Consider the following 27839-nt stretch of genomic DNA (forward strand, 5'->3'; position numbering starts at 1 on the left):
GATATTTTTCTGATACCTGGCCTAATTTATTTTATGGTGGGCATCCCCTCCATAAAGTCAAAACAGGGCACTTACTTGGAAAAAAATGTCCTGTTTGGGACTTGTATATCTGTTCTTTGGTGCATTCAGACTTTTTATCCTTGAAATTCAGAATAAATGATTTATTTATTGTTCTTTATTATTTTGGGTAAATTTCTTGATTAGGACAAATGAATAGAGGTTTACTGCTAGATATCTAAGCAACTTATTCACAGTAAGAGAACATTTACTAGGAATGACACTGTGATAAGAAGGATGTGACATAGTTTTATTCATTTATCTTTCCATTCAGTTTATATTAATAAATAGATTCCCTTGTATTACTTCACTATTTTTTTCTTTTTGCATTTTATTCCTGTGGCTTAAAGCTATTTTCTCAAGATAGTATTGCTGATTTCCAGAATGTTAATTTTAGAAGATAAAGGCATGATGGCTCAGCACTGGGCTTGTCAGCTGGAAGTACTCTTTCTGATTTTGTCTATATTTTTTAACTTTCATAGTCTGAAGTAAGCTTCTTTACTTGTGTCCCACTTCACTCAGGCCAGAATCCTAGGGACAATTTTATTAACTCTAATAAAGTATCAAATGATTATATTGATTTCATTTTGAGAGAGTTTGCTGTCAATCTAGCAATAAGATTGCACTGTTCTTTGTCCATTTCTTAGAAGTCTGTTTCCCTTTAAGCAATAAATTGGAAAAGAGAGGCCACTTGCCCACAAGTGGCCTCTCTTTTCCAATGTATTGTTGAGGAAGGGGCCTAATCTAGCAGTTCTAACCTAAGACAGACTTTTGCAGCCATCTTCTTTTTTAAAGTAGAAAGTTGCCTGGAGGTCTGCTGGTCCAGCATTCCATATGCTCTACTGAGAGTCCATTATTCGTACAGTTTAGCCTGTTACAGCATAGCTCAGCCTATTCCAAGAAAAGTATGTGGCTAATCTCTGAATAGGTAGAAAATGAGACTAGACAAGAACATCTTGATCCTGGACAAGTCACCTCTCTGACTCTCTGGATGGTTTGAAATATTTGCACAAATGTCATCAAAGAAAAACAATAGCACTTGCATTCAATGCTTAACCAGTCCAGTAGTTTGACTCACTCTCAAATTTGCCCCTCTCCAGTAAGTTATGATCCCCAGTTTGAGAATCCCTACCAGTAAGAATTTCAGACAGCTTTCTAATGATTTTGAAGCTCTAAGTTCTATAGTAAGTTTTCAGGAGAAGTAAAACTACTTCAGTTGCCTGAAATACCAATGATTTCATTCTATGAAAATAATTCTTACTACTATTAGATAATTAAGAGTAAGTATATTCCTTTATTTAAAGAAATTTTGGTAGTGAAATAGGCAAGATCCTGACTAGAAAATAAATTTGGAGGATTTGGCATGATGGCAACTGAACATATTTATGTGGAGTTTATGTGATTTGATGATTGATTTTGTTTTAATTTTATATGCAACAATAATAAAATGCATTTAGAACAAGGTGTAAAACATTAAAATAAATAAATTTTATTAGCTGGAAGATTGAACTACTTCTTGTGTAAAGTTGATAGTAACCGGCACAACAAGATTATAAAATGTTTCAATTTTTCAAGAAGATTAATAGACAGATACATATATGTATGCAAGTAGACAAAATACATAAACACAGAATTCTTTGTTAATCTAAGGTTTATTTAAAAGTTTGTTTAGTTATACAAGGAACAAACATTTATATATATATATAAATGCTAATTCTTTGAAACCATTGTCTTTTTCACTTTTTCCTTTACAGATACTGTACTCCAAGACATTTAGATTTTGAAGACTTAGAACGTAAATACTGGAAAAATTTAACTTTTGTGGCACCAATCTATGGAGCAGATATTAATGGAAGCATATATAATGAAGTAGGCACATTATTTGTATCTCCCTAAGCTGTCTAATATTATATTATTTTCACTACAAATAAGAAACATACACTGACTATAGTTATGGTCCAGTTCTTTTGAGTGCAGGTATATTTTATGAAATGAGCTTACAGCCTGTATCCTGCATTTGGATGTTTTAAATATAAAACAGATAATCACAAATTTATGGTAAAAATTAAAGCTTTAATTGTGTCAGGCATTATTGCGTTTTCTTTGAAAGGAATAAGCTAATAATCACTTCCTTATGATTTCATATCTCAATAGTCATTTACATATTGTGTAAGTGGCAGATTGTAAAATATTTTCCTTGTGCCTTCAAGTCAATCATGATTCCTGGTGACTTTATGGACAACTCCCTGCAATTTTGATAGATGGCACAATTATGGGAAATTGGGTTAAAAGATTGACAGAAGAAAGTAATGAAAAAAAGAATCATGGAAAGCATGTGAGAGATATTAGGTTATTAGCAGGTCTTTATACATGTCTCATCAGAAATTTGACACTTCTCAGGTAAATGTAGCCACATGGAATCTGAAAAAGAGCAGATTGATGGGGTAAATAGCCAGTTCTGTCTCAGAGTAACAAAGTATGTTCTGACACCTGTGCCTTTCTAGATATTCTAATCTGAAAAGCACTTTGGACTGGTTATTTCTTTATCAGCCACCAGATGGTAACCTTGCACAAGAATAGATATCATTAGTATTATGTGCTGTTAACGGAAATCTCTTCTAAATTTAGAATCATGATCTCCCCTATTTATTCACATTAGGGATTTTCATATATTCAACAATGATGGATGAAATACAAGCTGTTTAGAGATGAGGCAATGGAAGCAAAGAATAGGGAAGAAAACAGTTCATGGTGAGTTCATATAACTCACATGAAACCATATGTGAATTGTTTTATCAAGAATGAAAGCAATTCAGGTATCTTAAATGGAAGCTACTTATTTTCTATAATAAATCAAGACTATTATTTTATGAAGCTTCAATTAAAAATGCGGCCACAATATATGTATTTTGGCATTATTTAGTGTTTTGAAGAAAGCTTTGAATATGTAGGGCAAATGGAAACCTCTGAAATTAATAAATTCATGGTAATTAAAATGGTCATGGTTCAACAAGTTATTTAAACATAAACAATTACATTTTTGTGCAATAGACATTGAAAAATTGGGAAGGACTGTAGCTCAGAGATTTATCATATACATTTTATGCAAAGGCTGTGTGCCATAAGACCTGGGTTTAAATAATTTTATTGCTGAAGTTATTATTGCTGCATCTAGCAAATAGGACTGTGTCATTGGACATCCTTGATTTGGTTCTTCCATAGTAGGGGAGATTACAAAATGGCTCCTAAATATTTGAAGAAATGTGTATTTATTCAGTACTGATATTGTTTGCTTCCAATTATGCTTTCAATTACTACATATTTTAGTAAATAGGACAGCTTTAGTTTTGGCATCATTAATGCTCTTGGGTTTGTTTGTTTTTTCCTTGCTGCGGTATGTTGTTAATGTCTGCAGACTCAACTTTACGTTTAGGCCCAGCCGGGTCTAATATAATTTTTTTTTTTTTATTGGGGAAAAAAATTGACAGTGTAAGTGACTAATCTCTGCTGCTCTTTCTTTGCCCCTGATTTGCAATAAACATTTACAAAATTGTATGGATATTGACACCATACAAACATTTTTGTTTTAAAGCTTGTGAGCTTCAGTGGTGGTTTCTGGCCGGCATGGGCCGGTACAGCTGTACGAGTAGGAACTGGGAGCAGCTGACAGCGTACCAATACGGTGGCTCGTTTGGCCCACCCACGTTCTATACCTGTTTTTAAAACAACCAGCCAATTGCGCAAGCATGGACAGTGTGCGTTGCCTGTGCAACCTCTGACAAGCAGCTGGGTGTCGCAGGGGTGGTGGAGTGCACATGTGCATGCAGCGCTTGTGCATGAACAGGATGCCCAGCCCTGTGAGCAGCGTACCAGTAGCGATGGGGAGAGGAATCCACCACTAGTGTGCTTGCCCAGTTTTTTCAGTTACGTTTGTATTTAGGAGATCCCTTCAAAAAGTACATTAAACAGCCTGAATGACCTCCAATTTCTAATGCAAGGGCAGCCTTTTATTAGAGGCTTCTGACATGTGACCTAATCATAAATGCAAAGAATAAAACACATGTATTTTATCTTCCTTTTACTTTCCTATAATTGCAATAGTATACAATGCCCACTACACCTGATTATGCTATAACTAATCCTGTGCAGTACTCATTACTAGGTAGCTAATCCTGTACAGTACTCATTACTAGGTAGTCATAGATTAGCAATTGATTGTAGAAAATATGAATATTTTGGCTATAAAAGGAGTGTCAATAATTTATATAAGAACTATTGCTACTCTTAGTATGCCATACAGTTTAAATGAGGCCTTTCTTAAGTAACAAGTGATATCACTTTGAAATTATATATATTTACACAGTTTTTATTAAAAGCATTTTTATGCACTCTTCAGTCAATAATAATTATTGATTAGTTTACATATGAAAACTAAAATATTAATACATGCTGGTTTACACTGTCAGTAGTTTAACACAGAAAAGAAAAATGTCAGAAAAATAATTAATGTATTAATTATTCAAAGAAAATGCTTATAATGATAAGCTGAAATGGAAACATTTCAGACAGAATTGTTTGTCTGTTTTAATAGAGATGACAGAATGGTTTTGCTTTCTTGCTCCCCCTCTGCTGCAAATAAACTTTCCAATTTTGGTATGGAAACCACTTTGAGTATTTTGATGAATGATAAACAAACACGTTAATTATTATGAAATATATTGTTAAGGCAAAAAAGTTAAAAAAAACAATCTTGACTATGTTGTCAGAATTATATGGTTTTTTATGGAGTTGCTGTGACATGTTGGCTCTCCATTAATGTGCATTTTATATCATTGACCAAAGATTATTTAGCTCAAAGATTATTTTTGGTTTATTGTGTGTTCTAATTGGAAAAGACTGGAACCATCCAAATCAGAAGAGAAGTGGCATTATATACAACATTTGTCTTTAGCAAATAATTAACTCATCAAAAGTTTTCACTACTGAGGATTTGCTCAGAAATTATTAGGTTCCATGAAATCTTTATCTAAAAGCCAGTAATTACTTTCAAGTCAGGCACAAGTTGTCCTGCCATTGTATCTTATGTGCTTGGATCTCTTCACATGGCTCAAAGAGCTACCAGCTATGGGCTACACAATTCTGGGTCACCACTAGATGGCAGCAATGACAAATATATATTTCTATCCAATCCTTCCATGTAGTGTTTTCATATTAACTTAAAATATTCAATTTCTTCTGCTTAACCTTGATTTTTGTCTCCATTTCTCTATTTGATCAGATCAATGGCCTTGCTAACCAGAGATATAGTTTTGGGGAAGTTTTATCCCCTATGTCATATAGGGCCTATGATAAGGAACTGTGATTTAGTATAAAACACATTATGACTTCCTGTTAATTTTGAATCCATTTTGATGCCTTTTAATAACATTGGTATTTTACTGTTTCAAATCTTGGAATTATTGTGGTTTGGGGATATTTCTTCCATATACATATGCTTATCAAATAGTTTGGGATACTACTGACCTGGCATGGTTTTCTTGTAATTGTCATTAGATTCATTATTTACAAAACTATTTTTTGCCATGTTTTGAATTGTTCCCATAGGCATTTGATTCATTTGGCCATACTGAATTTAATGTATTGTGCAATGATTTAGTGCAAATGTTCCCAAACTTTCTTGGTTTACGATGCTTTTAGTATTTCAATATCTTTTTCATGGTGCCCTAGTCAAAACAATGAACTATCTTGAGCTAACAGTTTATGTGGCCTAGGAACTGTGCTTTTAATAAAATAATTCTTGTTAATACTTTAAATAATAATTACAGTTGTTTAGGGGATATATTATTTTAAGAATTCATTTCAATTCACCTTTTGCCCCTAGCCTAGAAATCACCATTCAGGTTTATATCCTAAGAAAATCAATGGACAATTTAGATACAGCTACCATTTTCCAAAGGGAGAGTAGATCTCCAAAGTGATACATGAATATTATTTTTTTGTGCTTGTTTTATATTTTATTTATTGTACATATCTGCTTTTTCAGGGTGTAAAGGAATGGAATATCGCTCATCTCAATACCATATTGGATATTGTAGAAGAAGATTGTGGAATCTCAATCGAGGGAGTCAACACTCCATATTTGTATTTTGGAATGTGGAAAACAACATTTGCATGGCATACTGAAGATATGGATCTCTACAGTATTAATTATCTTCATTTTGGAGAACCAAAATCTTGGTAAGTTAACTCTTTTATGAGTGTGTGTATGTGGGGCGGTGGGGGGGGGGAAGAGAAGGAGAGTGCACAATGTTTCTTAGTTTTGGAAGATTAAAAAATATGAAGAGCTGCAATGTTAAGTATATGGCTAAAAGCAGATATGGAAACATCTTGTCAGCAATTTGTAATTCAACTGAAGTCTCAGATTTGTGAGGAAAGAAGTATACTTAACTTTAAAATATCATATAAAAATTTATACTGCATGAATAAAGTTTCCAATGTTGTCTCTAGCATCTTTAAGAAAGATAATAACCATAGTATACATAATAGAGTTATTGAATATAGTAAGAAAAATGTGGCAATAGCAATAGCACTTAGACTTATATACTGCTTCACAGTGCTTTATAGCCCTCTCTAAGTGGTTTACAGAGTCAGCATATTGCCCCCAACAATCTGGTCCTCATTTTACTGACCTTCGAAGTCTGGAAGGCTGCAATATAAGGAATATGTTATTTTCAGAGCCAAGACATATTATTTGTTCGAAAATCTTTATTCTATAGTACTTCAAAGATTTATGTTAGAGTGATGGGGAAAAATGGCGAAAGGAAACTAGAAGTGAAGTAATGTTATGCAAAATGCAGAAAAGGAGTAAGAAATAGTAAGTCAAAGTTATCGAGGCATGAGAAAAAGATAAGAAATCATATTAAAATCTAATTACACAAATCATTTATAATACCAATCTATACCATCCTGTCTTTGCAAAATCATCCATGCTTCCATCACACCTACAAGCTTAGTCTAGCTGGCTTTCTTACGTAAAGTGGCACAAAAATTCACAGTCTCAGAATATATGTTAAAATTAAATATGTATAAATACCATCAACATAAAATGGAGCTTGCTCAGAAGCTGAAATACACCAAGTAAATGAGATGAAGAGTGGGAAGAAAAGGAGAGAGGTAAGGAAAGGAGAAAGCAATAGGAGAGAGGGCAAGGAGGGGGGGAAGGGGAGAAGAGAAATGAGGAGTGGAAAGGGGGAGAGGAGAAGGAGAGAGGAAGGGAAAATAGAGTAGGGAAGGATGACAGAGGGAAGAAAGGAGGTAGGGAGCGGGGAGGAGAGAGGGAGAAGAAAGTGATGCATAAGGACAAATATGGTGAATGGAGAGCAGAAGAGCTAAGATGAATTGATGTAAACATTTAAGAATACAAAATGATGCTGGCTATGTAGTAGTATACATGTGATTATATGTTAGGAAAATGAAAAAATAAAAAAATAACTTAAAAAAAGAATTCCACGTTTCTACACTGGTGCCTTAACCACGAACCAAACTGTCTCTATAATTTCATCCCAAATTATTTTATCATTTTTATTTTGATTAACTGTGAAAGCTTCTTGTTTATCCGTTTCCGCCCAGTTACAATTTTGTATTTTCATAGAAATTGTTCAGCTTTTTCTTCCATCTCCTTTGATCTTGTGAAGATTTCATCTCTGTCTTCTCTGTGGTTGAATAGTCTGTAATGCACAACCATACTACCATCATTATTATTTGTTTTCCCCTTGATGTTTACCAAATGCTTTCAGGACTGTTTTGATCCTTGAATCATGAATTTGTGATGTCGATTCAGTCACTGCCATCTTCCTCCTTTCATATTTTTTTAAAAAAACAATGTATATGTAGTAAATCATAGTCTGTATTAGATAGGGCCTAGTTACCTGCGGGATCGCGTCCTGCCCCATACATCCCTGCGACCCGTCCACTCACACAGAGAGGGACTACTCCGGGTGCCGTCCTCCAGAGAGTGCCAGAGGGCAGCGCCCAGAAGTAGGGCCTTCTCTGTAGTGGGCCCCACCCTTTGGAATGACCTCCCCCCAGACATCAGAACTACAACCGACCTTCGCTCCTTCCGTATGAAGCTGAAAACCTACCTGTTTCGACTAGCTGACCTGGCATAACTCTTCAACCTCCCCAGCCCAGGGCATTTTTAATTGTAATTTTAGTTTTTAAGGGTTAATTTCACTGGGGTTTTAACTTTTTAAGTATTGTAACTTATTTATTTATTCTTACCTCCTCTATACGCTATATAATACCTTTGTACGTCGCCCCGAGTCCCTGTGGGGAGAGGGGGCGACTAATAAGTTCAAGTAATAATAATAATAATAATAATATGAACTCAGGGTACCTGGTAAGTGATACCAATCAGTTAGGCTCCTGATTCAGTCATAGAAAGAAGATGCACCAATCTATTGAATATTCCGTGGTTTCAGCCATGTCTATTTATTCATTTTAATTACAATCCAATTAAAAAATACAGCACATCATTAAAATGCATAAGTAATATATATATAGTACATTTGTTTGTTAATTAATCACATTTGTATAACTGGCCATCACATAAAAGTGACTGGAAGGTGCACAGAATAGATAAAAAATATCTAAAAACAGCAAAAACAAATATATGTAATAATACGTAGTAACAAAATATCTTAAAAGAAACCCAAATACAATTAAAGTGAAGGATAAGAAATAGGTCCCTCAACAATGGAGCCATTAGTTGAGTCTTTGTTTTAGGGGACCCCCCAGGCCTGGTCATATAATATAAATGTTTTGTTTTATTTTATACATATATAAAATAAAGAAATCTAATAAAGTTAATGTTTCATTAAAGGGACCAAACAGTAACAGATTTACAATAGTTCATTTAGTGACCATTCAAAGTTACAATTGCACTGAAAAAGTGACTTATGACCATTTTTCACAGTTGCAGCATCCCCTTAGTCATATGATTAACATTCGAATGATTGACAACTGGTTCCTATTTATGACAGTTGCAGTGTCCCAGGGTAACGTGATCATCTTTTGAGACCTTCTGACAAGCAAAGTTTCATGGGGAAGTCAGATTCACATAACTGTATTACTAATTTAACAACTGCAATGATTCATTTAACAAATGTGGCAAGAAAAGTTGTAAAATGGGGCAAAACTCACTTAACAAGTGTCTCACTTAGCAACATAAATTCTGGGCTCAATTGTGGTCATAAGTCGAGGACTACCTGTAGTTTATCTTCAGGTGGAAGATTAGCATGTTGATGTTAATGTTGAGAGGAGGAGGAGCTTCCGAGGCAGATGGCGGCTGCCGTGTGAGCTCCGCAAAATTGCGGAGGGGTTTTCCATCTGGGAGAGGTGCTGCCGACCCCTAATGCTACTCTGAGGGTCGTGCTTTGTCGACGACCACCCCCCGATTCTGCCCTGGCCAGGAGGGGCCGGGCAGGGCGTTTGGGGCGGTCAGCTGGCTAGCGAGAAGCTGAAACACCGAAGGACGCCGAGGACGCCGAACGCGCCAGCGCTTAGGCGGAGAATGGAATGGAGAATGGAATGGAGTGGAGAAGGAGAACGGAATGGAGTGGAGAAGGAGTTATGGAATGGTTTGCTGGCTGTGGCTGTGGCTTCCCATCTGGCTAGTGAGAGCACCAGATGGGGAGCGTGGAGCGCGGAGCTGAGCGTGGAGCGTGGAGCGCGGAGCTGAGTGTGGAGTGTGGAGTGTGGAGCTGAGCTGAGTGTCAGGCGGCTAGAGAGGAACGGAGGAACGGAGAAGAACGGAGATACGAAGTGGGTCTCGTTTGGCTGTGGTTGCCCGTCTAGCTGGTGAGAGCGCCAGACGTGGAGCATGGAACGGATCATCTGGCACCAAACAGAGAACGGAGTGTGGGAGGCGTGAGGGAGAAGCGCGGAGAGGCTGGAGAGACAGGAAGATGATGAGAAAGATTGCAAGTATGTCGGTCTGTTGGTGTGCTGGCGTGTTGGCGTGTGGGCGTGCTAGCCGGGGCGTTGGCCAGAAACCTGGAGGACTGCCTCGTTGTGTGAGAGGCGAGAAGGGAGACGGAGGAAGATCTGAACGAAGCAGCTATAGGAGGGGTGAGCCGGTTAAAGTCTCTCAGAGCAGAGCAGACACAATTAAATGGCAAACCTAGAACCTAGGTTTGAATCCTTGATACTATTCTGATTGTGACCTTGGCGTTTGCTTTTAACATCTTTTTAAACATCTTTTAAATATCTGCTTTTTAACATCGTTTTAACATCTGCTTTGCCGGTTCCTACACCATCTTGAAACTCTCCTGAATGAAACCCGGGGAGGCGACTAGCCCATCAACTCACCCTTTTCATCTTGGGTCAGGAAAACCTTCTCGACAAACAAATGATTTTACATCTATTTCTTCAGCACCAGTTACCAACTAACTGTACCCCATGATTCCATTTCTATGTACACGAAGCCGGAATTACTGCGGCTGCGGGAATCCCCTTTCTCGCAGGTCTGGCCTTCAGCCCTTTCGAGGGCCCACCTTGAGGATGGGTTTATTAACCCTGAGAGGTGGAGGAAGCGCAAATTAAGGGGTTTTTTAGTAAAATATTTTTTAAGAATTTGTAGGGATCCTGGGGTTGGGGGGTGGGAGGAGGGGGGGGAACAGGTCAGGAGGGATGGTAGAGCCAGGCATCTAGGTGTGGTCGAAGGAGGAGGGAGCGGAGTGGGGGAGGAGAAGGAAGATAGCATTCCTGTGCAGGGCACTTTAATACCAACGGTCGTAGGGAGGGGCAGGTGCGAGGACAGTTTAAGAGCACGTAGTCGGTTGGGAGACCGGGGTTTTTGGTCATTCCCGGTCGTTTGTACCAACCCCTGCATACTAGGTGGTCAGGATCTACAGACCCAAGGCCTGAGACTGCTGTTATGCAATGCGAGGTCCGTTGTCAATAAGGCCCCCCTCATCCACGATCTAATTTTGGAGGGGGACCCGGACCTCGCCGGAATAACCGAGACCTGGTTGGGCCACGAGGGAGGTCTACCCCTTGTGGAAATGTGCCCTCCAGGTTATCGAGCATTTCACCAGCCTCGGGCCCAGGGAAGGGGCGGTGGGGTAGCAGTGATTATCCGGGAAGACTTAGAGCCGAGAGAGTTCACTGTGCCGCAGACATCCGGGTGTGAGTCCCTCGTCGTGAGATGGGGCCCAGGGAGGCAGTTGGGCCTGCTGATAGTATACCTGGCTCCTCGCTATACTTCAGCGGCCCTGCCCGAACTCCTTGAGCTGATCTCATCGGTGGCGGTTGAGACCCCCAAACTTTTAGTGATGGGGGATTTTAATCTGCCGTCGATGGGAGAAGCGTCTGAGGGGGTTCGGGAGTTCATGGCTTCCATGACAGCCATGGACCTGACCCAGTTAATTCAGGGCCCTACTCACGAGGGAGGCCACACCCTGGACCTTGTTTTTGTCTCTGGCCAGTGGACGAGTGATCTGGGAATAGGGGATCTAGACACTATTCCCCTGTCATGGTCGGATCACTCACTTCTCCGGCTGGACTTCCCTGGTGCCACCCCCCGCCGCGAGGAGGCGGAACTGGAAGGTATTAGATGGTTCCGCCCCAAGCGCCTGATGGAACCGGATAGGTTCCAGACGGAACTTGGGCCACCTACTGTGGACCTGACCCGCCCCCGAGTGGAGGACCTGGTAGACGCATGGAATAGTGCGACTACCGGGGCCCTAGACCGGGTGGCGCCTTTGCGGCCTCTCTTGCGGCGACGAACCACCCTGGCACCTTGGTTTACCGAGGAGCTAAGGGTGATGAAACGCCACAAGAGACGCCTAGAGAGTCGTTGGAGATCCTCCCGTTCCGAATTTGACCGAGCACAGGTACGAGCATATTTGAAGACGTACCTTGTGGCATTAAGAGCGGCCAAACGTCAACATTGTGCCGCTCTTATTGCGTCTGCAGATAACCGCCCTGCTGCCCTGTTTCGGGTGACCCGTTCCCTCTTGTTTGAGAGACCACGGGAAGCCCCATTACAGGGCAGAGCAGAGGAGTTTGGGAATTATCTACAGGATAAAGTCGCTCAAATCCGGATGGGATGGACCCCTTTCAGTGATTCAGTAGAGACGCCCGTTGCGAGTCTTGAGGGACCGCTTTGGGAGGAGTTCGACTCGGTTACCATCGAGGATTTGGACAGGTTGCGTGGACGTCTGCGACCTACCACATGTTTATTGGACCCGTGTCCCTCCTGGCTTGTACTGGCATCCTGGGAGGTTACGCGCGACTGGCTCCTGGGCCTGGTGAACGCCTCGCTGGGTGAGGGTTCTCTACCGGCCGCCTTGAAAGAGGCGGTGGTGAGGCCCCTGCTCAAGAAGCCTTCCCTGGACCCAACGGACCTAGTCAATTATCGTCCAGTCTCCAACCTTCCTTTTTTAGCGAAGGTTGTAGAGAGTGTGGTAGCACAGCAGTTCCCACGTCACCTGGAGGAAAATGATTATCTAGACCCGCGCCAGTCCGGCTTCCGACCCGGGCACAGCACAGAGACGGCCTTGGTCGCATTGGTTGATGATCTCTGGAGGGCCAGAGATAGGGGTTGTTCCTCTATCCTGGTCCTATTAGATCTCTCGGCGGCGTTCGATACCATCGACCATGGTATCCTGTTGCACCGGCTAGAGGGGCTGGGAGTCAGGGGCACCGTCTTACGGTGGTTTGGCTCCTACCTCTCTGATCGGACGCAACGTGTGTTGACAGGGGAGCAGAGTTCGACCCGGAGGCCACTCACATGTGGAGTGCCACAGGGATCGGTACTCTCGCCTCTCCTGTTCAACACATATATGAAACCGCTGGGCGAGATCATCCGTGGTTTTGGGGTGGGATATCATCTGTATGCTGATGATACTCAGCTATACATTTCCACCCCGAACCACCCCAATGAGGCCGTCGAAATGATGTCCCGGTGTCTGGAGGCCGTACGGGTCTGGATGGATGGCAACCGACTAAAACTCAACCCTTCCAAGACGGAGTGGCTGTGGCTTCCGGCCTCCCGGTTCAACCAGGTGTTTCCATCTCTGGCCATCGGGGGCGTCCAACTAGCCCCCATGGAACAGGTGCGCAATTTGGGCGTCCTCCTGGATGCCCGGCTGTCCATGGATAACCATGTAACAGCCGTGGCAAGGGGGGCGTTCCATCAGGTCCGCCTGATGCGCCAATTGCGCCCCTTATTGGACCGGGATGCCCTACGCACAGTCACCCATGCGCTAGTGACGTCTCGCCTGGATTACTGCAATGCTCTCTACATGGGGCTTCCCTTGAGATGCACTCGGAGACTACAGTTGGTCCAGAACGCGGCCGCGCGGGTGATTATGGGGAGGACTAGGTACTCCCCTGTAACACCTCTCCTGCGCGAGCTGCACTGGCTTCCTGTGGTCTACCGAGTGCGTTTCAAGGTTTTGATTATGATCTTTAAAGCGCTTCATGGCACAGGGCCTAGTTATATGCAGGATCGCATCCTGCCCCACACATCTCTACGACCAATTCGCTCACACAGAGAGGGACTTCTCCGGGTGCCGTCCGCCAAACAGTGCCGGGGGGCGACACCCAGGAGCAGAGCCTTCTCTGTGGTGGGCCCAGCCCTGTGGAATGACCTCCCCCGTGACATCAGGATTACTTCCGATCTCCGCTCCTTCCGTGTACAGCTGAAGACCCACCTCTTTCAATTATCTGGCCTGGCTCAATCGTAATTATTCTTATTCCTCCTAGCTGTTTTTAAATTGTATTTTAAACGTTAAATCTTAATTTTATATCGGGTTTTTACAATTGGGGTATTTTAATGCGGGTCTTTTAACTGTCTATATGATGTAAATTGTTTACCTCCTCCGAGTCCGTGTTTGTGTATCTGTATGTATGTTCTGTATGTACGCCTATGTGTTTTATATATTTTCTGTGTTTTATATGCCCCATTGTACGCCGCCCCGAGTCCTACTTGGAAAGGGAGCGGCTAATAAATTCAAACTTATTATTATTATCAGTTATCACCCTAGTGGGAAGAACATCTGTTCAGGTTAGAGTGTAAACCCTTCTACGGGGAACATTCAGAATTGGGAGTGTCCAGGTGGAAAGAACAGTTTTTCTCTAGGAGAGGTATGAAACTTTGGCACTGTTGGCCTGAATATCTAAGTCCCATACTCTCTGCTTTAGTTCTATCAGGGTTTTTTCTAGGTCTAGAGCAAGTAGGGCTGGTCTTGATAGTCCATACTGTCTCAGATCTTGGTCAATTTGTTTATCAGAGTATATTGATGTATATATGTTAGTAAACACACTTACCATGCCAAAAGGGCACCCACTGTACAGAGCTATAGGACTGGTAGAGAAAGAATCATCCTTCTCCATGACTAGTGCAGTAATGTAGTGAGCTGCTACTATTGGGACAGAATTCTTTTATTCTTCTCTGGACAACCCTGGAAAGGCTTGTCATCTGATAATACCCAATGTCATCTTCAGTGCACTGTGTTTTATAGTGCAGATAGTCCTTGAATAATAACTGTAATTTGGGCCAGAATTTTCATTGCTAAGCGTGTGGACAATGGAAGGCTATGGAAAGAGAGTATGGGATGCATGCAAGTGCAGAGAGGCCAAGGAAGGAGGGCATGGGGTCTACGTGAGTGAAGGGGAAAAGGAGAGTGTGGTGCAAGTGAGCAATGAAAGGCCAGGTGTGAGACAGACTTACCTGGGCAACTTGCAGCCTTCCCTCTTGCTCCTTTATTGTCTTTGCTTGTAGGAAGCTAGCACAAAACACTGCAAATTATGTGATCACCGGAGGTTTCAATCAATACTACCTGCAAGCTGGTTGCCAAGCATTCAAATTTTGTTTACATGACTGTGGAACTACTACAATGGTCAGAACTTCAAAAACAGTGTAAATCTCATCATTCAGCACTATTATAACCTTGAATGGTTGCTGACTAAAACGTAACTTGAGGACTACCTGTAAGTCTTTCTCCTGGATATATAGTCCCATAATTGGTTTAAACAGGCCACTGTTTAAACAGACCCTGAGATTGTCAGCTGAAAAGCTGTCAGTCCAGGTTTGCGACCCGGATACCATGTGACAGAGTGAGGTCCCATTGCTTGCTCCAGGTCCTGCTCACCCAATAGTTTGAAAGCATGCAAATGCGAGTAAATAAATAGATAGTACTTCGGTTGGAAGGTAACAGCATTCCACGTGCCTTGCCATATAGTCATGCTGGCCACATGACCATGGAAATATCTTCAGACAACATGGCCCCTCAGCTAAGAAATGGAGATGGACACCATCCCCTAGAGATAGATATGACTGGACAGGAGAAATATTTACCATTAATTGATTTAAAAGGCAGAAGGGACAAAATGTGTTAGAAAATAATATTGCTGCCAGTCAACTTCCATCAAGCTTTAACAACAGGGGTTTTCTAACTTCAAAACAGGAAATGACAGTCCAAGATGAGAAGCTCCTTTTAGATAAGTGTGTCATAAGCCTTTTAGCATTTTAATTAATATCTAGAATTGGGTTGAAAGATAAATAGACATTATTTAGTCTCTTACAATCAACTAATTCAATTTCTTTTAAGTTTTACATAAGCTGCAATTTCCCAGCATTTCCAAGGACCTTGGAATGCCTTTCAATATTTCAACTAAGAAGTTATAAGAACATGAATTACTGTTAGGAGGTAAACTAGTCAGCGAAGTAGTGCTAGAAATAGCATTCTGGTTTTTTCCCCAGAAATCATTCATAGCATTTCTGTTTTGTTGGACTTCAGTTCATTAACTCTCACACAATTGTTGCTTCAGGGTATTCCTGATTCCGCTTCTGTATATCTTTAGCTGATTCTTATAGGGGATGAAAGAGAGAGATTGTTAGCATACCAATGGCATTTCACCCCCTCATCATCTAGATAGTAAATGAAATAGAATACAAGGGAGAACTCTTAAAGCATCAGGCTAGAAACCAGAAGACTATGAATTCTAGTTTTGCTTTAGGCATAAAACCAACTGGGTAATTATAGGCCAGTCACAAACTCTCAATCCTAGGAAGTGGCAAACCAATTCAGAAATCCTATCAACAAATGTGAATGTGTCCAGACAGTAGCCAGGAGTCAAAACTAACTTGAAGGCACACACATAATACAATGCAGTTTAAAAAAAAATCTGTGCAAGTGTTTGTACATGTGCACTTGTACATATATGTAATTTTTACTTATTGCTAAACTATATTTCAATAATAAAAAGTATGAATATCAAATATTAACTTGAGTTTCCCCCTATCATTTCTGCTGTTATTTATATATCTAATTTCTACGTTTGTAGGAATACACATTTTTAATTAATTAAAAATACTTCCTTGAAAGTAAAAATGAAAATGTCTATAAATATACACTCAGAAATAGCATAATCTTATGCAAGATGAGAAACAAATTGGAAATTTGCAAAAATGCAGCATGGTTACAAGCATATACGTATTTGTTCCAAAAAAAATCATCCACGTAACAATTGCATAAAATATTTAGCTACCTGTTTGTAGGATTTTCTAAAACGCTTCATAATAATAAACCAATATTGCACATAGTACAATTACTTTAATTTAAAGGAAACTACTCTCATACATATATTATATTCTGTCAGTACCTTTTATTGGCTTACATATGAGCTCCTAACAGTTTGGGTATTTGAGGAATATCCATTCTGGACACCAGTTGCAGTTCTTTACCAGTGTTAGAAGAGCAAGAACAGCAAGGGCTTTTTGGAAATGGTGCTTAGGTTAGGAAACTTCTTGATGTTTGTTCTGCCACTGCATTATTACCTATTTTTAGCATTTTTATTATGGAAGCTGATAAAGTGTATTTTATTTACTTGGCAGTTACTTTTATATTAGTTTTTGGTTCACAGTTTTATTTCATTATTTTATAACTGTAATATAAATACGTTTTTTCTTATAGTTAGCATCTGAATTTTATTTTAGAAAGAGGAATGTCACAAAAATATTAAACTAAATATTTTTGTGTTTTCTGTCATATATAGTCTGTAGAGTATTTTAAGAAAATTCTAAAAAGTTAAGTGTATTGCTAAATTAATCATTTTCCGTTTAAATACATTTTAGGTACGCTATTCCTCCAGAGCATGGAAAGCGACTTGAACGACTTGCTCAAGGTAGATCTGTTTGGTTTTAAATAAATATTTCATATTGTATTTAAAAGGCGAGGCAAGGCCTTGCTGTTTTTTCATCTTTCCCCACAAACGTTCATGTGTAATTTTTGGGTAGAGGATGGGATTTTTAGTCCAACATGTTGGAATAGCTCTCATTTTGAATAAGTTAAGATTTTAGCAAGCTGTTGTTTCAATTGAAGGTTTATAGTTTTTAATTCATATTGCTTCTTTATCTTTCATTTTTGTTCTTTTGATAATTCTGTTTTGTTACTAATAGAATTTAGGAAAGAGATACATACATGATTTTCATCCTGGGTCTCCAACCACAAAGAGTACAATAAAAAATTAAAAACAAGCTTTCTAAAATTATGAAAATGTCATAACAGCCTCGCAGCTACAATTTGCATAATCAGCAAAGGTTAATAAACTTGCAGAGTGAATAGATTTTAAGCTTAATTACATATTTATATTAAAAATGTAGCCCAGAATTGCAGCAACTTTGAAAAAAAGCTGTGAGGTGCAACAAAGTTGGGCCTGCTTAACAGATGCCTGCTGAATTAATTGAATTTTCCTAAATAATTAAAATGCTAAAATAATGCAGTAAATGTGGTGAAGCATTGCAGGTTATCTAGGTCAAGCCAGTACTTGATACATAAAATTAAAGGAAGCCTGGGATTTTTTTCCCATTATCTTGTCTGCCGATCATAATTATCACATTGCCTTTTATGCATGAATGCTTTCATCTTTGTAATTCATGAATACTTGATTGACTATGGCATCTACAAATATTTTATCTGAAAGACATTAGACTTACATCTAATAAATGCAGAAGTCTGATTTTGCTCTTTAGATTATTTTTCATTTATGTAGTTCTTTTTTTTTGTATAGCAACAAATGTAACAAAATCTCAAGTGAGCTGTTACTGCAATTTTGAAACTAGACGTTTCTTTGTAATACTGCTGAATACTTGATATTGACAGTAGCTTGCATAGTTGTAAAATGCAAGGTAAAATAGAACAGATTTTATTTTTGATGACAATTCTAAATGGCAAATGATAAATATTATGAAGCTATATTGCAAATCGCATTTTAGAAGACATTTTTGTTTTAAAATTTTCTTTTTTGTTAACAGACACAATCTATAATGTTGTGTATGGTCAGAGAAAATGGTTGACAAACTTTACTGTTTTTAGATATATTTGAATATAGTTCTTTATGCAGATCATTTGTCTTTGAATTAAGTTTTCACTAGCTTCTTCATTTGAATTCAAACTATATACTGGAAATAAAAATAAATACACACAATTTCCCTATACATTATTGTAAGTATTGTAGCTTAGGATAGTGTCTTGTCAAAGTATGGATCAAAAGTGGGCCACTGGAATGACCTCCCCCCCCGACATCAGAACAACCACCGATCTCCGCTCTTTCCGCAAGAAACTTAAGACCCACCTGTTCCACTTAGCTGGCCTGGCCTAACCGTAGCTTTAATTCTTTCTGGCCTGTATTTTAAATTTTTGGGGGTAGGCTCCTTAGGCTGCTTTTTAATTTTTATTATTATTGTACAGCTTTACATTTAATTTGTTTTTAGGGGTATTTAAGATTTTCTATTTTGTATATGGTTTTTTAACTGCTGTCTGTACACCGCTCCGAGTCCCTTCGGGGAGAGGGGGCGGTCTATAAATTCAATAAATAAAAAATACAATACTTAGGGGGACATAAGACAATGGAAGTTATAAGGGAGTGCCTTGAATATACCAGCTCTGAAGCAGGCTTACCTTTTGGTATAAAACTATGCAGAACACAAAGCAATGAGATGTTTCTAGACCAGTGATGTTGAACCGATGTGTATCAAAAGTGACACACCACAATTATTTTGGGTGACATGGCAGTGTTCATCAACACTCAACAACTATTCTTGAAAGCACACCCCGTTCCCTTGTGGTTTTTGGAGCTGCAGAGGCTGCATAAGAATGGGTGTGGCCTCGCACAGTCTCTGGAAGTTGCACGAGAATGTGGAGTATTTTCACATGATTTTTGGAGGCTGAAGAGGCTGTGGTAGAACATTCTCTGAAGCTGCAACAAGAAAAAGGCTTCATGTGATCCAGAGCAGCTTTGTGTAGGCTGCAGGAGCTCTCAACCGAAAGAGAACACCATCTGAAGATAAGTGTCATGTGGAAGATCTGGGGAGCAGCTTCACCATTGCCCAAGATCATGTGGCCCTGTGTAGAGTCCCCTGTCAGGGTGATTTAGATGGGTGGGAGGGGGAGACATGAAGGATTGTTTCTCTTTTGTTCAAGGAGAAGGTGACATACCAGCAGAGTTAGGCATTTTTTAATTTGTTGACATGCCAAGTCCAAAGGCTTTACTATCACTGCTGTAGATTATGACGTCTAAATATTTTTTTCAATGGAGGGGGTCTATTATATTGTATATTAAACTTGTCTTTCAGAGAAGGAATAATTATCCTTTGATGACACAAGATTCTTTTGCAAACATATTTATTTATTTAAAATATTCCGAACACCTGACTTGATTTTCCTTCTCCAGAAAATGAGCCCGTTTTTTTTAAAAGCCACGAATAACCGTTAGGAGTCTTGTAGAGTGCTCCTGGGGGCTGGGGGGGGGGGCAAAATTGAGCAAAAGACGGGAGCACTCTGAAAGCCTCAAGGCTATGCATGGCCATTTTGGTGAAGGGGAAGAGTTTCGGGAGGCAAAACATGCTGTATTCAGTGTATAAGACACACCCAGATTTTCAGCCTCTTTTTTGAGGGAAAAAGGTGCATCTTATACTCTGAAAAATATGGTAATTCTTAAAGAAAATACTGTTACAATGATGTGAAATTTCATTGACTAGGCAGGTTTAGCACATCTGTAATACTGTATATCTTGAGAAAGGAGCAATATTTTACTGTACATAATTATTAATTTATATCTGGCATGTTTTTTGAGACCTAAGTATGTATTGTGAGCTACTTTTGAGGATTTCACAATAGCTAGAAGCTGTTTCCTCGCCCTATTTTACACTATTGATAATAGAAAATTTGGGGCTAAATCTAGGTTTTATTGTATTAAATAATAATAAGGCTATATAATGTGCTATGTTGCCAAGTTAACGCAGCATAGATTTATGGCCACTGAAATCAATGACCATAAATGTGCCTAAATCTGCATTGGATTGTTATGGTTGTTACAGTATTTTTTTAATGAGGCATTAGTAGGACTATTGTTTGCTATTCTGGAACAGAATCATATATTTCTTTATTTGCTTCACTCCCTAGGAATCGTCAGAATAATTTTTCAACGTTTTCACACTGCAATTTCCATACTTTAGAATATATATATATAGGTGTTGCCCATTGCTTTCCATTATATACAGTACATTGAAATGTTCTGACTTTATTAAAGCGTATGACTAAATATGTACCCAACTCATTCTAGAAATGTTTTTTTTAAATCTATCATTCAGTTTCTTAATTTTCCATTTTTGTTGTGATTTTTTTCTTAAAGAGATTTCAGTTTGTTACTACCACTAATTTATTTCTGTCTCTTCTGTTGCTTTCTTTTAGCAGTGTTTTACTCAGTGTAATAGATTTCTTGTATGTTGCAAGGGAAATAGGAATCTGATAAATCATGATATGATTTTTATTATGTTTAAATGATTACACTGGGAGAAATGAAGTATATGTTCTGAGGTCTATGGTTATTTATCTGAATTATTTATCAATGGATCTGTAAAAGGTTGTGCAATATAAAAGAAAAATTGGAAAAGATCCAAAAATTGAGGTAGTAAATGAAAATTAATTATTCTTCAATTTTAATAAAATTTGACATAGTAATTAACATTCAAAGACACCAGAGAATTGGATCAAACTTTATTGGCTGTGCTGTGACATCTCTTTTTTAAATCTTAATTTATCGTTTGCATAGGAATATGCATTGTCGATCTAACTACAAATCATTTATGCGGAACGAACAGCTTTGTATTACTCAAATTCTTTTAAGCATAAACACAAAGCATTTAATTCTACTTAACCAGTAATATTTTATTTAACATCAAATAATACTTAGCATTGTAAAGTGACAATGTATCCTGCACGTATTGTATTGAATTCTTACAATTATGCAATATTAAAACATATTTTTTCACATGGCATGCTAAGCTACACGCAAGCCAGTTATATAGCATGCAGAACCCTAAAGTGGCTTGTTTTAACATGCGTGTGGCTTGTTTTAAAACTTCAGGTATCATCTGTAATTTTTCTTAATGGTTTTTTAATAGATGCACTGGCACAGGAGATAATGTCTCTAGTTAAAATTTTGCCTTTAAAAAAATTTGTATGACCATATACAAACTGCTGTATCTCAAAACTAGGAAAAATAGCATAATCCTGTAAAATTAATCAATAGCACAAATTACAGAAATGATGGCTGGATTGTACATTGCACTAAGCCACGATATAGTCATCTGTATTTTGTTGAATAAACTAAATTGGATTCATTCGCAAATCATGTTAAGGCAAACTTTCAGAGTTAAATCCAGGTTACATTATTTGGGCTAAAATTTGCTCTGTTCTAAAAAAAAAGGAACAAAATATGAATTCATTTTCCAGTTACTCAGGTAGCTGTCTATGTACGTTCTTTTATTTTCATTTATGGGTGTCATTGAAATCACAATGCCGTAAAATTAGTTTTGTTTGTTTTTGCTCTTGTTTGCACATATTATATTGCTTAAACGGGATATAGCTATCCAGATCACTATGTGAAAAAGTCTCTGCATCCTTGTGGATAGTGCAAACATCAGTCAAGGATTTGGTGGTCCTGGACATGAGCCATAACATGTCGTAAATAGTTTCACATTCCTTTGAACATTTTGAAGTCCCATTTTTGCAGAAAAGCTTAGAAAACTTTTGGATCAATTCTAGATCCATCCTAGCATCTTGTAATCTAACATTTTGTTTCCAAGAAGCCTGAAAGTTAATATGTTTTGTCACTACGTTAAGAAAAGCTCAGCTCCATCCAGTCGCCCTGACTCCACCCTGAAGAAAGGGATTAGAGGGTTGCTAAAAGGAAAAAAAAATAGGGAGAAGATGACAATTAGACTGCTCAATTGTTTTTTAAATAAAAAATGCCAAAAGACTTTCCATAACATTATAAGCTGCATAGCAAAAATGTCTACTCAGTAAGAAAATAAAATAAATGCTACACAATACTATTAGCTGGACACTAATCTCACTATTTTCTGTACTAATGTATATTTTGTTATTTTGTTTCTTTTTTCATCTAGGGTTTATGTTTCCTATTATATTTTATTTGTCACTGACCCAGGATTGATTTTAACCATATACTTACATTCACATGTAACTCATGTAATAATATAGCCACCTAATTGCTCAATATTTCATAGGTAGTACCCTGTGCTTAAAGTATTTTACTAGTACTATTTTTACTAAGCCGCAGCAGAGGGATGAAAGAGCCACATGTGGCTCCACAGCTGTGGGTTGCTGACCCCAGCTCTAGACTTGTCACAGCCAATTCCTGCAACAGTTCTTCATATGTTTTTGTTCCCTTGGCCCCTAATTATCTTAGTTGCTCTTCTTTGCACTTTTTCCAAAGTCTCAACATCTTTTTTTAATGTGGTGACCAAAACTGGATGCAGTATTCCAGGTGTGGTCTTACTAAGGCTTTATAAAGCAGCATTAATACTTCACTTGATTTTGATTCTATGCCTCTGTTTATACAACCAAGGATTATGTTAGCTTTTTTGGCTGCTGTCACACACTGCTGGCTCATGTTTAAGTGATCATCCACTAGGACCCCCCAAGGTCCCTCTCATAGTTACTATTGAGCCAGGTTTCACCTAATCTGTACTTATACCTTTGGTTTTTCCTGCCTAGATGTAAAACCTTGCTTTTCTCCACATTGAATTTCAATTTCTTAGATAAGCCCATTGTTCAAGTCTGTCAAGATCTTTTTGGATCATGAGCTTGTCTTCCAGGGTGTTGGCTAATCCTGCAAGTTTAGTGCAATCTGCAAATTTGATTAGTTCCCCTTCTAGTCCTCCATTTAAATCATTTATGAAAATATTGAAGAGTACTGGGCAGATGGAACCTTGTAGAACCCCATTGCTTAATTCCCTCCATGTAGATGTTGTATCATTAAGGAGTATGGTTTGTCAGCCAGTTACAAATCTATCTGGTGGTGATTCTGTATATCCCACGTTTTCCTAATTTACCAAGAAGTAGGTTGTGCTCTACTTTGTCTAATGCCTTGCTAAAATCTACTATTTGTTTCTATTATTTGGGGTCTATTTCTGTATTCACTTCATTGTGGTAAATTGGTACATGAATTTTATCCATGTTTTAGAAACATTCTAGGTTTTAGGTGTTTTGCTGTCCCCCCTCCCCGCCAGATAATTGTTTTTCCTTTCAATGCTATGACTTCTTGTGCTCTATTTTTTAAAGACATTTAAGAAGTTTAATTTGCTGGTCAGCTGCTGTAATAAAGAGTATCCATTAATAGAGCGCTTGGAGTAAAAATCCAAGTTATAAATATATCTAATTTCACCTCATTTAATTGTACTTTGCATTGGAATAAATAATTTGCAGCTCATATAACTAATTACATATGTTGCTCAGCTAATGATCAGTATTGCAAGAATGGCAAAAAGACTTCCATTTTCTTTTATATTTTCTTGACATTTAGTTATAACACTCCATGCATATACTAAGATCTAATTATATTCATGATCGCTTATTATAATCAAGCCTTGAATCTTAAGATCTAAAATGAACTAAAATGCAGGCTCTAAAATTGAGATTTTGCATAGTCTCTAATTGGCTGTATTCCTGAGACAGAAGACAGAAAAATGACTTCTGTCTCTTGTGTCTTCTGTGAGTAGTTCTGACCATAGTAGTTCACAGAATGAAAACTATAAAATACTGCCCACCTACCAAGACATATCAAGCATATTGTATTTTCATATGTATAATGTTGGAGATTATGGCATTTGTGCAAAAAATGATATTGGTGTTACAAGTGTAACCAATTTAAAATATTCACAGAAGATTGGCTTTCAAAGCATGTATCTTGTATTGTATTTCCCTTCTTGCTGGGATGATATAGGATATAATTTTCCAGGGTCATTGTAAATATACATTCTAAACTGATGTGCTGGGCTTAATATACTGTGCATTACCTTACTCCAGTGGTTTTCCAATTTAAATTAACTTATGACCAGTCACCACATTTGTTCAGGGCCTGATTACAAATCCATAAAGAAGGTGATTTAAATAGTATCTTCTTTCTTCATTGATTTTAATTTAAAATTTAATTTATTTAATGCAGCACATACCTCTAGATTTTAAAAGTGTGATGATGAGTTCATTTCAAGTTTACAGCTAGAAGATAGGTTTTCTTATCCCTGCTCTTAAATTTATCAGTCTTCAATACCAACTTTCCTAAAACACTGCACTATATAGATTAGTATTTACTCGGCAATGAAATAAGATTTGATGCGCTTCATACGAATTTTTTACAATTATTACTTACCTTTATTAAATACTGATATTTTGACCAATCCCACCTCTATTTATGTATCAGAACTATAAGTATTATAAGTCCCACTCATGGATCAGAATACATCATGTGGGGATCTATAAAAAGCCCCAGTTTTTGATTTATTACATTGTGGCATGAGGTAAAATAGAAATATCTATGGACAAAATGCAGCTGTCTACAATGTGGAGATTTTTGTGTTTGTGGTTGAACATTTGAAAGGTTCCATATAATCTCAAATCTTGCTAATATAGAGTTTGGTAAAATAGAAATGAGTGCCTAGCAGTGCCTAGAGTCACAGATTCTCTTCTTGCTAGCAGGCCCACATTTCACATAACATTCTTTGCTGAAGTATTTTGTAACTTCTGGGAAATGTGGAGACCAAAGAAGGTTGAACAAATGCTGTTCTATAAAGCACAACATTCTTTATCAGGAGTTTAAGCGGTGCTGTTAATAAATGATCAACATGCCTCTCTTATTTCAGTATTTATTTAACAAGTGGAATGTGTTTTGGAATCATATTGCTAACATCTTATATAGAGATTATAAAATATTTTGAAGTTCTTAGGATAGTGGATTGAGAAGAAATCTTTTGATAAATAAAAGGGTTTATAAAATAGTCATATTTATGTGAAGACTTAAATTAATGCATTCTGGAGGGTAAATATTAGCTGCTAACCAAGAAGGTTCCAAATGTGGATTGATAAAAGATTTGATTCGCTCTATGTTTTGGATAAATTGTAGTTATTCTAGGCAGGCAAGAAAATGAAAGGCAAATGTTGTGTCAGAGCACTTTTTCTTACCTTTTTGTTTGAAAAATATTATCCAGTTTTGTCGTTATTCTGAGGCACCTGGTTCTTGTAATTGAAAATTCTATAAAGAAAATCGATGGAAAAAGGCAAGAAAAATGCTTTTGGAAAGTATAGGAATTTTTGTAAAGTAAGAAACTGTTTCATGGGTTTTAATGCAAGCTTTTTTCAGAAGTAAAATGTCCCCTCTTCACTTATTCTACTAAGGCAACTATATCACAAATGTCTTATTTCCCTGAGGAAGGTTCCCATTAAAATATGTTGGGCAATGTAACGTGTTATTAGTTGCATACATTTTTCAGTAATGTATTGAGGCTTGTCAATGTTTTTGAGTTTAAAAAATTGTGTTATTCCCATTTTATTACTTTCAACAGATGAAATTGTTCAACACAATTTGTAAGTTCCTTTTTAGTAAAGATTTCACAGAATACACTGTTTTTGTGGAAGGAGTTGCCATCATATGTCACAATCTGTGTGACAAATTCTATGAGTTTGATTTTTTGAAAGTTAGGTATAAGAATTGCAGTTCTGTAGAAAAGGAATTTGAATTGCCCAACAATGCAATTATAGTATTTTCAAATTATCTGGAAAAGCTATCAGTTTTATATGTCAACAACCATGATAACAAATTATGCAACAGTAATTGATACCATAAAATAATTCCTGTGAGATTGATATGTATGTTAATGTAATTGCTGGGGGGCCTCTTTGAATGAGAGATTTAGTTTAAAAGCACCAATTATTGTTGATTATATGTGTTCTCTTTTCTTTCTCAGGCAGAATGCTGTTTTTGAGAGGAGTTATTGTTATATATATGTTTTATTATAGATAAATTCAAATAATCTATTCACAGTATACTGTTTATTAACTATGTCTAATACAGTTCTTCATTTATTTTTGTTTTACTAGGATTTTTCCCAAGCAGTTCTCAAGGATGTGATGCTTTTCTACGCCATAAGATGACATTAATATCTCCCTCAATATTGAAAAAATATGGAATTCCTTTTAATAAAGTGAGTTATTTATTATGTTTGGCCCTTAGCCATTAAATCAAATAATGCCTAGGAAATCACATTTATATTTACACAAATTCAATTTTAAACAAATATATCTTGATGAACAAATTATGATGTGCATATACTTGGTAAGGGTGAGAAAGACATGAAATAAAACTTTATTTATTGAAAACACATAATACCTAGATGCATTTTTCCTCCCTTCCTTTCTCTGGATTTACATCCTACACATTTTTTCCTAAATCAATCAGATTGGTGAACTAAGATTTGTAGTCTTTTAATGAAAATGCCAACCTAAGTTGTATCTTAAAGGTAAAGGTTCCCTTGCACATATGTGCTAGTCGTTCCCGACTCTAGGAGGCAGTGCTTATCTCTGTTTCAAAGCTGAAGAGCCAGTGCCATACAAAGACTTTTAGTCATGTGGCTGGCATGACTAAATGCCGAAGGCGCATGGAACGCTGTTACCTTCCCACCAAGGTGCTCCCTATTTTTCTACTTGCATTTTTACATGTTTCGAGCTGCTAGGTTGGCAGAAGCTGGGACAAGTAACGGGAGCTCACTCCGTTAGTGGCACTAGGGATTCGAACCACAGAACTGCTGACCTTTGTGATCAACAACCTCAGTGTCTTAGCCACTGACCGCATTACAATACAAGTTGTACAATACAAGTTGTATCTTACATTTCTTCAAAGAATTCAGAGCAATGTATATAGTTCTCTTCTTTTAGGACAGTGGTTCTCAACCTTCCCAATGCCACAACCCTTTAATACAGTTCCACATGTTGTGTTGACCCCCAACCATAAAATTGGTATCTCGGTTCCTAAGACCATCGAAAATATGTGTTTTCCGATGGTCTTAGGTGACCCCTGTGAAAGGGTTGTTTGACCCCCCCGAAGGGGTCCCGACCCACAGGTTAAGAACCACTGTTTTAGGAGGAATAGACCTGACAATGTAATTGTATGGGAACAATATTTCAAAGACAGTTATGGGTAACCTAATTGTCTTAAAATTGGGAATCATGTTATAGAAATCTTCAAATCTTAAACTGCTTTGGGGTGGAAGTAGATATTGGTTGATGAGAGCGTAATGGATTTTGCTTTTAATTACAGCCTTTCACCTGCACAGACAGATGCAAGCTAACAAGGGTTTGGTGGTTCACTGTGATCGGTTTGCAAAGCTTTTTGCAGACAAATCACTCATATCTATTTTT

At 37.9% G+C, this 27839-nt stretch overlaps 1 protein-coding gene across 13 annotated transcripts in view; it reads left to right on the top strand.

Annotated features, from left to right (window-relative positions):
* Nucleotides 1–27839, top strand: part of KDM4C (lysine demethylase 4C) — a 221225-nt gene that overhangs the window by 28055 nt on the left and 165331 nt on the right. For all 13 annotated transcript variants that reach the window (XM_081945825.1, XM_081945829.1, XM_081945833.1 and 10 more), the window contains 4 exons: nucleotides 1812–1926; nucleotides 6101–6294; nucleotides 17201–17250; nucleotides 26523–26626. In XM_081945825.1, the coding sequence (XP_081801951.1) occupies nucleotides 1812–1926; nucleotides 6101–6294; nucleotides 17201–17250; nucleotides 26523–26626 (463 nt within the window). The remainder of the gene's footprint in view (nucleotides 1–1811; nucleotides 1927–6100; nucleotides 6295–17200; nucleotides 17251–26522; nucleotides 26627–27839) is intronic.

The sequence above is a fragment of the Natrix helvetica genome (genome assembly GCF_964273705.1).
Source record: "Natrix helvetica genome assembly, chromosome: 2".
NCBI lineage: Eukaryota > Metazoa > Chordata > Lepidosauria > Squamata > Natricidae > Natrix > Natrix helvetica.